Source organism: Antechinus flavipes, chromosome 2 (genome assembly GCF_016432865.1).
Source record: "Antechinus flavipes isolate AdamAnt ecotype Samford, QLD, Australia chromosome 2, AdamAnt_v2, whole genome shotgun sequence".
Classification (NCBI taxonomy): domain Eukaryota; kingdom Metazoa; phylum Chordata; class Mammalia; order Dasyuromorphia; family Dasyuridae; genus Antechinus; species Antechinus flavipes.
This window is the reverse complement of record NC_067399.1, coordinates 243,124,833-243,136,535: the sequence shown is the minus strand read 5'-3', so window position 1 is coordinate 243,136,535 and position 11,703 is coordinate 243,124,833. Positions and strand designations below refer to the sequence as shown.

At 34.0% G+C, this 11,703-nt stretch overlaps 1 protein-coding gene across 1 annotated transcript; it reads right to left on the bottom strand.

Moving 5' to 3' along the window:
- Nucleotides 1–326: 326 nt before the first annotated feature.
- MC3R (melanocortin 3 receptor) lies at nucleotides 327–1,668 on the bottom strand. Its single transcript, XM_051982971.1, has one exon. It carries the CDS (start codon nucleotides 1,293–1,295, stop codon nucleotides 327–329), a length of 969 nt encoding a protein of 322 aa, XP_051838931.1. The 5' UTR covers nucleotides 1,296–1,668.
- Nucleotides 1,669–11,703: the final 10,035 nt, after the last annotated feature.

The window sequence follows — 11,703 nt, the reverse complement described above, 5'->3', positions numbered from 1 at the left end:
GAGAAATGAAGCAGAGTCCAAATTTAGAAACCAATATAAATTTTGACTAAGTCATTGTCTTGGATTTCTTAGAATGATACTTGAGGAGATACATAGTAATTTTGCTATTGTAACCACCATACAAATCCATTTAAAGGGTAATTTGTATACGATTTTCCCTTTCAGAAGAATTTAACCCCCTCCTTAAATAAAAATAAGTTTAAAGAACAACTGATACATTTTTAAACCCTTTTAAAGTTTCTTTCTAAATATTATCACTGATTATAGGATGAAGCATCCAGAAGGTGATTCTTACATTTCAGTGCCCTAGAATAGCATGAGACACACTACCCTGAACCTATACCACTGCAACAACAGACTATTTCCTTAAAGGTCTTGCGCATTTCAAGGCTCCGGAAAGCATAAATGAGGGGATCAATGACTGAGTTGCACATGATGAGGATCAGGTAGGTGTTGAAATGGGAGGTATAACAGATACAGTGGGGGTTAGTAGGGCATGTGATGATGAGGATGAGATGGAGGAAGAAGGGTGCCCAGCAAAAAATGAATACTCCCAGCAAAATAGTGATGGTGACAGCCCCTTTCATGCAGGTATGTTGGTGCATGACCCCATCAGCTGGCAGCACTGCAATACGCTTGACGTGCAGCCGGGCAAAGAGGAACATGTGCACGTAGAGGGTGGCCATCAGGAGCAGCATGGCGAAAAACATAGTAACGAGGCACACGATGACAGTCTTGCTCTCGGAGTAGACGATGAACATGATCCCACAGATGAAACAACAGATCCAGATGGCTCCAATCAAAGTGATGGCTTTTTTCACTGTCATGATGCTGTGATAACGCAGGGCATAGAAAATGGTGATGTATCTATCAATGGCAATGACCAAGAGGTTGCAGATGGAGGCAACCAGGGAAATGCAGATCAGGGAGTCAAAGACATTGTCCATGTATTGAATGAGCTGGTCATCAAAGGTCAAGTAGTCATTGGTGAGGAGGACAATCATCACTGTCTCCAGAGCATTGGACATACTCACCAGCATGTCTGCCACTGCCAGGCTGCAGAGGAAAAAGTACATAGGAGAGTGCAGATTTTCATTCTTCAACACAGCCAAGATAACAAGGATGTTTTCCAGGAGGCTGATGATGCCCAGAGTCAGGAAGACCTCGGACTTGATGAAGACCTGCTCACAGAATCCGGGGCTACTCTGGTTGTTGAAGAGGAAGGTAACATTTACTTCCTCTGTACCTTTCGAAAGCAGACTTTGGGAAGAGAGCAGGGAGTCAGTAGCATTCATTGTCAACAAAAGGATTGATTAAGTGGGGCACGGTGAAGGGTCCAGCCGGCTTAGAAAACAAATCTCTCTCAAGAAGCTTTTTTTCCCTTGGAGTTTATTGACAGCAGATTGTAGTTTTGTTCTTCTCCAGAAAAGATTATATTGAGAAAGGTTAGGATTGGGCTGAAAGGGTACAAAAGTTTGTTCTTGGTATTTCTTCTGTCTCTGCTGTAGCTTTCTCAGCTGAAGAAGCAGCAGTTGGCAGTCGCTCTCTCTGCAGTTTACTCTGAGCCTCTCTTCAATTTTCCAGTTAAGGAAAGAGAAAACTACTGTCTTTGGTTATCCCAGATACAACTGTGGGTTTCATGGTTAGGAAGGGTCTTGGGTTCAGGGGAGTTTCAGCTACGGCTACAGTTTTCAGGAGGCAGAAAGATCTCAATAGATTTATACACACCGACAAAAGAGAAACAACTCCTACTTAATCTTCCATGCAGCAAAATGACCATTTAGAGAGCAGGTAGCTTTCTGACTGACAGCCCTAACCAGCAGGTACCACATTCCCTATGCCTGCCCATCTGTTGGAAAAAATGAAATTATCTGGTGCCCTCTGCAGATCAGATGGGTAATCTGCTCAATTGTTGAAGCAGGCTATTTTTCCTTAATAATAATAAATTTAACACATATTGCCTAGGTGATGACATACAGCTATATGGAAAACCTGTTACATTAGCTTATCAATACCTGGGACAATGCTTGAAGAAAATAATGAGCTTGTTCCGAATTAAACAGGAAGAAAAAAAGCCTTAGCTCTTAGGCTTTTAACTTTGAGTTAACTTTGATTTTTCTCTGTTAGCTCACACATTTCAAAGTTCTCTTGGCCAGTCCTCCACAGTACATCTCATAATGACCCCCATCTTTAACCCTGTCCATAATGACCATCCTAGGTCAGCCTTTATCTCCTCTCATTCAGATTATTGTAACATAACCTACTAACTGGTCATCTTGTTTTCAGTCTAAACCCATTCTGATCTATACTATTGCTTTAGTAATCTTCCTAGTAAACCACTAAGATGATGTTATTACTTTACACTCAAACCTTCAAGATTTCCCCATTTCTATCAAATAAAAAAAAATCATATGCCAAAAAACAACAAAAAAACTAATGTTTTGTCACTAACATTGAAAACCAGTCACAATCTAGCTTTCTTTCAATTTACTAACTCTTTTTTAGATTTTTCATATTGAAAGTAACAAATGGAATTTCCTAATATCCAAATGATTTATCAGGGACTTAAAATTCAGGTGCTATTCACAAGTTAACAGTAACTGAGTGTTAGAAAGCTACAATATAACAATGTAATCACCCACATATAACTAGAAAATCATAGACCTTTCAAATGATACTAACAGTTTAAAACTTGAAGGAATAGCATGCATTTCAACATAGCTTCAGGAATATGTGAAAAAGTTTGACAGTTACTGAACATCAATTAAAACACTGAACATCAGTCCTATCATTTATTCTATTTGGTAAATATTTTCATTTAAGTAACTAATTTGAATTCAAAAAGTATCCTTAACAACTGTTTCAGTTACACTTTCACAGTCTTCAGTATTCCCTGTACATGTATTCTTATTACTTTTCCCCCTTTATCTGGTGATAGTGTGTTTTATTTTTCTGGCTCTTTTTATCACTTCAAATCATTTTACATAGGTCTTTATAGGTTTCTTTGAATGCTTCACTCTTGTTATTCTTGTTTTGCATTTTATGAATTGTCGTATTTTATTTACTCCTTCACCATACTGTTGGACACCTAGGGATTTTTTGTTTATTTTTAAACAAGTATACATTATGCTGTTACTAAAATCATTATACAGATGGCTCTTTTTTATTATTTTTTACATTCTGTGTATATTACCACCAATGAGACTATTAGTTCAACCTTTTAATGTATATTACCAGGTTAATCTTTGAAAAGTTCTACAAGTTTTCAATTCCATCAACTATGGATGTATATATTCATTCCTCCTCACCAACATTGAATTTTGTTGCTTTCAATTATTTTTGCCCATCTCTTACCTCTCATTCACTTGTATGGTGAAGCTCCAGAATCATTTATATGGCTCTGGTGTTAGTCACCAGAGGCATGATGAAAATTGAAAAGAAGTTGCTTACCCTAACCCAAATATTCTCTTTTCTCCATTAGTTTTATGACAATGAAGGCCAAGCTGAAGAAATCAAGTATTTTTTATTTGAACAGAACATTTCATTCTTCACTTCATTTCATTTATTAGGTAAACTAGTTAGTAGTTTTTTTGTACTCCAGAGAGATTCTTAAAGTTTTCAAACCTTTATCTTACTTTTAGCATCAGCTATCCCAAAGATGTTTTCCTAGCTGCTCTATTTTAAAAAAATAGTATTTGATGGAAATGAATGCTATTGGAAGGTTTCTGACTTTCTATCTCTACAAATGCTTCTTTTAGTTTTGTGAACAGTTCTATGCCCAGAATGTACTTGTCTTCATGCTTCCACAAATTATTTGCATCAAATGTTACTCTATAATTTTAACAGAAAAAATTTAGCATCCCGATCTCTACATACAGTTTCCATCTAATTTTCTGCTTATAGTTGCATTCCTGTTGTCCCTCACAGTTTAATACAATTCATCCCAATGCAACAAATGTTTACTGAACACCTACTCTGAATAAGTTTATTAACCAATTGACTCATTTTTCTACCAATTCTCCTGCTTGAGGTTATCATTGGTTAACAAGTTGCATCCTATTTATGTGCATAATTTAGAATGTATATATTTAAATTTTCCAGTATCATGGTGTCTCATGATTCACAACCATAACCCAATACAGAATGTTGTCAAAGTTTGCTAAATTGTATGATACTTTCAATGAACTAGAGTATGATCTAGCAAAAGCTCATGTTCAATTCTTGTGCCAGCTAATTGTCTATTTGTATTCTGGTTCAAGAGAGAGCTAATAATAGAATAATTGAATTAACTGTTTATCCAATTATACATTTCACTGTGGGCAGTATGTGTTTTTATCCACTTGGTTTTCATATGTGCATGGTTAGGATTATTACCTTTGAGTGACTTTGGATTTTATTGAAGAAGCCTTATAGAGTGAGGGAATATAATTTAATTTGCCTTTGGAAATCTTCACTATAAAGACAGAAACATTCATTTGTTTGGAATCTTTAGAGGACATATTCTAGAATGAATCCATGTTCATTTGTTCACTGGTTTCAACTGGACTGGAACTTTAGTGCTTTATATACATAAATAGGCTAGGTCAAGACATAATCATTCTTAGCCATTTCCAAGACAGGGTCATGTATGTACAATGCAGTCATTGCTTTGTCCTTTGGAAATAATCTCCAAGTTGATTGTCTCACAGACACAAACAGAAGCAGAGTTAGCTTGGTGGAAAAAGGAGTACAGTACCTGGTACATTTCACTTAGCTGTTACAAGAAACAGGGACTGTGAATGTATCAAGAAATGCAATATGGCCCTCAAGTCCTTGGAAACAGGGAACATAAATCCCCAAGTGAATTCCTGGAGTTGATATAAGCAATATACTTTGCAAGACTATGAGATCATCCAGAATACAGTCTGCTTGCTGGGCTTTAGCTGTTGGAAACAGAGTATCTCCAAAATATTTTGACACTAGCAAGATATTTTAGGTGAGCAAAGCTGTTTAAAAGCTTGCTTTTATAATACTTAATATGGGACAGAATTGTATCTATGTATTATACTTTTTATTCCTTTAAGTCTTTAATAGTATTATTAATAAATAATAAATCATTACAATGTTATAATATCTATATCGCTATATCTGTGTGTATGTATATAGTTGCATAACACCTTTGGGGAGAAATAGGCCTATGATTTCACTGATATAGAGATTGCTAGAAGAAATTCATCCTATCAGTGGAGATCTAGCAACTCTTCAGCAGCCTCTAATCTTAGAGAGTTGCCTGGGAACTAAAAAGTTCAATGTTTTGCCCAGAGCCACATAGCCAGTACGGGTCAGAAATGGGACTGGAACCTAGATTTTCTTTTTTCTTTCTTTTTTTTCTTAAAGCTTTTTATTTTCAAAACATGTGCACAGATAATTTTTCAACATAGACTCTTGAATAGCCTTATGTTTCAGATTTTTCCCTCCTTCCCCTCACCCCCTCCCCTAGATGGCAAACAATTCAATATATGTTAAACATGTTGAAATATATGTTAAATCCAATATGTATAAACATATTTATATAATTCTCTTGCTGCACAAGAAAAATCAGATCAAAAAAGAAAGAAAATGAGCAAGAAAACAAAATGCAAGTGAACAACAATAAAAAGAGTGAGAATGTTATGTTGTAATCCACATTCAGTTCCCACAATACCATCTCTGAGTGTAGATGGCTCTCTTTAATACAAGATCATTGGAAATGGCATCAATCATCTCATTATTGGAAATAGTCCTGTTCATCAGGACTGATCATTGTATAATATTGATGTTGTCGTGTGTAATGATCTCCCATGAACCTAGATTTTCTTGATCCAGAGACTAGCTCTCTAATTAGTATGCCATTACATAAAACAAAATGGTAAATTAATATAAAAACCTTTTAAAACAAAACAATTCCAAATTTTTGGTATCTCTCAAATCTCTGGCAGTTTTAAGCTATTAAGGCTTAAAGATTTTCATTTCAGAGAAAAAAGGAAAAGCATCATATGTACAAACATAATAATAGAAGCTCTTTTTGTCATGACAAAGAGTTGGAAATTGAGGGTATTCCCATCAATTGGGGAATAGCTGAAGAAGTTGTAGTGTATGATTGTGATAGAATATTATTGTGCTATAAGAAATGACAAGCAGTATGATTTTGGAAAATCCTGGAAAGACTTACATGAACTGATGGCTAGTGAAGTGAGCAGAATCAGAACAATATTGTACATAGTAACAGGAATATTCGATGATGAGCATCTGTGAATCACTTAGCTATTCTGATCATACAATGGTCCAAGGAATTCCAAAGGGCTTAGGTTAAAAAATGCTATTGACCTTCAGAGAAAGAATTGATGAAGTCTGAATATAGAATAAAGCATTCTTCTTTTTTTTAATTATAGCTTTTTATATGCAAAACATATGCATGGGTAATTTTTCAACATTCACTCTTGTAAAAACTTTTGTTTCAACTTTTCCCCTCCTTCCCTCCACCTCTTCCCCAGGTGGCAGGTAGTCCCATACATGTTAAATATGTTAAAGTATATGCTAAATGCAATATATGTATATATATTTATACAGTTATTAAAGCATTCTTCTTAAAATATTTTTTCTATTTATTTTACAATAGGCTTATTTGGAAATGTATTTTAAATGTTTTTACATGTATAATTGATAAATTTCTTGCCTTCTCAATAAGTGAAAGAAAGGTAGGAAGAAAAAAGAGAATTACAAACAACATTTTAAAAAATTAAAAAAATATTGATAAAATTTTTAAAAGGAAAAATAAATTAGAGAAACAAGAATTTTTTTCCCTAGCAACATCCATGGGGTATGTGAGCCATTGTTTTCTATCATCAGTAACATCCTAAAAGGACATCTAATGTTCTATAAAATTATTATTGCCTTTTGGGCACAAAAACAGACTTTCTGATCCAAATTGCAATAAATATTATCCAATGATATTAATTCTTATTGAGAACTGACTATTTTGTTTGTGCTTTCTTTGTGTCTCTCTTCTCATGTGTATGTGGAGAAAGTCAGGGGTGATTTGAAAGGAGCTATGTTGGCTTGTCAAAAATTTTCCATTAACATTTCCTGTACATTCTGTGTCCAAATTGCCACCCTAAAGTGATTCACGCAGAATGAGATATAGTCACCTGGATATTTCTGTTCCAAACATGAGGCAAAAAAATTAATTTTTTTAAAGTGCTTGTGTAGTAGTGTGACCTTGCAGTCCAAATGTTCAGAAAGAATCACAAAATATGGAAATGTCAAACTGACTGATGTTTTAAAAGCTGAAAAATAGGTAGAGATGGCAGCAAGTGGGAAGCAGGCAATAGAAACAGTTTCTCTGGGTCAAGCCTAAAGGAATAAGGATGGGGCAGGTCTAGAATATAGATGTATTATAGATAGTACATGGCTTATAAAAGGTTTGTTAACAATAATATCTCCCATTTACATTGTGTTTATGAGGGTTTACAATGGATTTAAAATTCATTATTTTATTTGATTCTTGCTATAATCCTATTGAGGCAAGTCTTGTGATCATAGCCATTTTATATTTGAGAAAACTAAGGCTCAGAGAAGTTAAGGAATTGCACAGTTATGTGTATACCATTATGTGGTTACACAGCTAGAAAGTGTCAAAGATATCATTTGAACCTCTTCTCTAATACTCTTTTCACTGACATGTAGATGTATGCCACAATTCTATTGTGCGTACACAAGACTAACAGAGAAGAAAAGAATCTTTGGCTTTAGGAACTGGGAGGGAGCTTAAATGTCATTTAGTTTAATCTTCTCATTTTACAGATGGGGAAGATGAAATCATAAAAGATGACTTGTTCTAGGTTACCCAAGTAAATTGAAATAAGGAGACCTGGGTTCTGGTTCTGATTCTGGCTCTGGAGTCCAGTGATTTTTTTCCATTATCCCCATTATTCATATCTCTATTCCTCTTTTTTTTTTCTTTTAATGGTTCTTTCCTTTTTCAGGTCACCATTCCCCTACCCCAGGATTAGAAGTGGATACATTAATAAGCTTTCATTAGAAAAAAAAAAAGAGCAAGTAAAAGAGAATGAACCTAACCAAAGAAATTAACTATGGGAATAGGGAGAATAGGGCTTCTTCAGAGAAGGACACTGAAGTTAAAAAAAAAAAAATAAAGCCTCTTCTACTCCAAAATATAATGTTAAAAGGATACCTGCCCAGAAAGAATTTAGAGAAGAAATAAAATTTTTTTTAAAAAATCAAATGAGAATGATTGAAGGAAAACAAACAAACAAACAAAAAAAACCATCCAAGGGGAAAAAAATGTTTATGAGAAGAAAGTCAATCAACTAGAAAAGGAGATATAGAATCTTAAAGAAAATTAAATTAGGCAAGGAGAACCCAGTGAAGATATATGAGATCAAGAAATAATAAAATAAAATATAAAGAATGAAAAAAATAAAAGAGATTGTAAAACATTAAAAAATGTGAGAGGAAAGTAGAAATAGAAAAAATACACTAATCATCATCTCAAAGAGATTTCACAAGGAAAACAAATAGGAACATTATTGCTTAATTTCAAAATCTCCAGCTGGACTCAAGAAAAATTTTTACAAGAAGAAAACAAACAAAAAATTCAAATATGCTGGAGCTACAATTAGAATTGTATAGCATTTATCAGTAGCTACAATAAAGGACTACAGACCCTGAAATATTATACATCAACAATCAAAATAATTAATCCTGTGACTGAAAATTATTATACAGTAAAACAAAGCATAATATTGAATGGAAAAAAAATAGACATTTAATGTACTCACAGATTTTCAGTATTTATGTCAACCAAACCTGAACTCAATAAAAAATATAACATATAACAACCATTATATCAATGACTAATTTCAAGGGACTCCACAAGGACACACTGTTTATGTTTTATATGTGGAAATGTAAACTATATGTCTAAAACTGACATTGGTAATTTAGTGATTTGTAAGAGCTAAGTGTGATCTGATTCTAAAAAAAGCAAAACTGTATAGGAAAAGGTAAAAATAATAATTATGCTATACAAATGAGGTGCAAAGGAAAAACTTACACAAAAACATTAAGTGGGGAAGGAGGTCTGGTAGTTATGAAAATTACATCAGGAATGAGTCAAATAGGAAATAATACATATTTATCTCTCTGTGTGTGTACATGTGCCGTAAAGGGTATAATACCCTCCAAAATCTATAAAGAAATAGGGGGAGGAAATAGGAAAAGGTAGGATATAGAAGGGTATGTAGATGAATAGGAATGAGATAAGTGTGTAGATTAAAGGGAATGGAATAGAGAGGGAAAGGATGGAGGGAGAAGATCATGGGTAGGGGGAGGTTAAGTAATAGCAAGGCAAGTTAAGAAGTAGAACAAAAGTAGAAGAGTTAGCAGGGATGAGAAATAAGAAATATACACAAACACAACAAGGATCAGGAATAGAATTTAAAAAATAGAACTAGTAATCATTGATCTCAAAGTCAAACAAAGATTCAATGAAGAAAGAAATCTACATCAGTTATATTAACATTATTTTAGATGCATGTTTGCATATGTGGAAATGCATATCTACATGTGTGTATATATGCATTCAAGTGTATGTATGTATGTATATAAATGTGTATGCATATGTATGAATGTGAATATCTCTCTATATATCTCTATATATGTGTGCTTAACTGTAGCTTGCTTGGGGGAGGTGAGAGGGATGAAAGGAAAAAAAAAATAAAGTAAAAAGTACACAGCAGAGAACAAAAGAATAACTTACAAGAATGCAAAGAAGAGATGGACAATCATGAATATAATGTCTTCTTTTATTATATGTTTTCTTGAAATGGAAATTTATTGTTGCAATTTTTGAGTTCTCCCTGATGTTCTGCTAGGCATGACAATGATTTTTATTTTATTTTTTTCCAATTTTTGTCTTTCTTTTTTTTTTTCTTATTTTGTATTTAGTTTTAAATAAATATTTTTTAAAACAAAAAGAAAAAGAAGAAATTTTTGTTTAAAAAAAACCTAAATTATTGGAAAAAAAATTCTGTCATTATATGCATTGTTCTACATCTGTAGTTCCTGACCCCTCCCCCCCCCCCATGCAAAGAAGCAGGGGGAGGTTTCTTCTCATGTTTCCACTTTAGGGCCAGCCTTGTTCTTTATCATTTTGTGATATTCAATTTCTATTATTTTGTGATTATTATTTCCATTTACATTGTAGTAGTCATTGTGAAGCATTTTCCTGTCTCTGCTTACTTCATTTTCTTTTCTCAGTTCTCTCTCTATATTCTCACTTGATGATATTCTCTGCTCTTATTGATTCAATTATGTTCTTTAAGCAGAAGATTCTCCGTTCTATTCATCTAGTCCCGATCTCTCTCTTCACCTCAATTCTTTCATTATCACATACCCATTGAACATTTTGAAGTGGATGTACCATAGACATCTCAAACTCAATATGTCCAAAATAGAGCTATTTAACTTCCTAAGGAAAACCTGTCTCCCTCTTTCAAAACTTCCCCATTACTGTTGAGGACATAATTTTGGTATCATCTTCAATTCCTCATTCAAAGTCATTCCGCCAAATTAGTATGGCAGAAATTAGGCATTGACCCACACTTAACACTGTACACTAAGATAAGGTTTATAATTTTTTATAAGGTATATAATTTATAAATAAATTAGAAGAACATAGGATAGTTTACCTCTCAGACCTGTGGGGAAGGAAGGAATTTGTGACCAAAGAAGAACTATTATTGATCACAAAATAGAAAAATTTGATTATATCAAATTGAAAAGTTTTTGTACAAACAAAATTAATGCAGACAAGATTAGAAGGAAAGCAATAAACTGGGAAAATATTTTTACCATCAAAGATTCTGATAAAGACCTCATTTCCAAAATATATAGAGAATTGACTCTAATTTATAAGAAATCAAGCCATTCTCCAATTGATAAATGGTCAAAGGATATGAACAGCCAATTCTCAGATGAAGAAATTGAAACTATTTCTAGCCAGATGAAAAAATGCTCCAAGTCATTATTAATCAGAGAAATGCAAATTAAGACAACTCTGAAATACCACTACACATCTGGCAGATTAGCTAGAATGAAAGAAAAAGATAATGCGGAATGTTGGAGAGGATGTGGGAAAACTGGGACACTGATGCATTGTTGGTGGAATTGTGAATACTTCCAGCCATTCTGGAGAGCAATTTGGAACTATGCTCAAAGAGTTATCAAACTGTGCATACCCTTTGACCCAGCAGTGTTACTACTGGGCTTATATCCCAAAGAGATTTTAAAGAAGGGAAAGGGACCTGTATGTGCACAAATGTTTGTGGCAACCCACTTTGTAGTGGCCAGAAACTGGAAACTGAGTGGATGCCCATTAAATGGAGAATGGCCGAATAAATTGTGGTATATGAATATTATGGAATATTATTGTTCTGTAAGAAATGGCCAGCAGGATGATTTCAGAAAGGCCTGGAGAGACTTACATAAACTGATGGCTAAGTGAAATGAGGAGGACCAGGAGATTATTATATCCTTCAACAACAATGCTATATGATGATCAATTCTGATGGACGTGGCCATCTTCAGCAATGAGATGAACCAAATCACTTCGAATAGAGCAGTAATGAAATGAACCAGCTACACCCAGTGAAAGAACTCTGG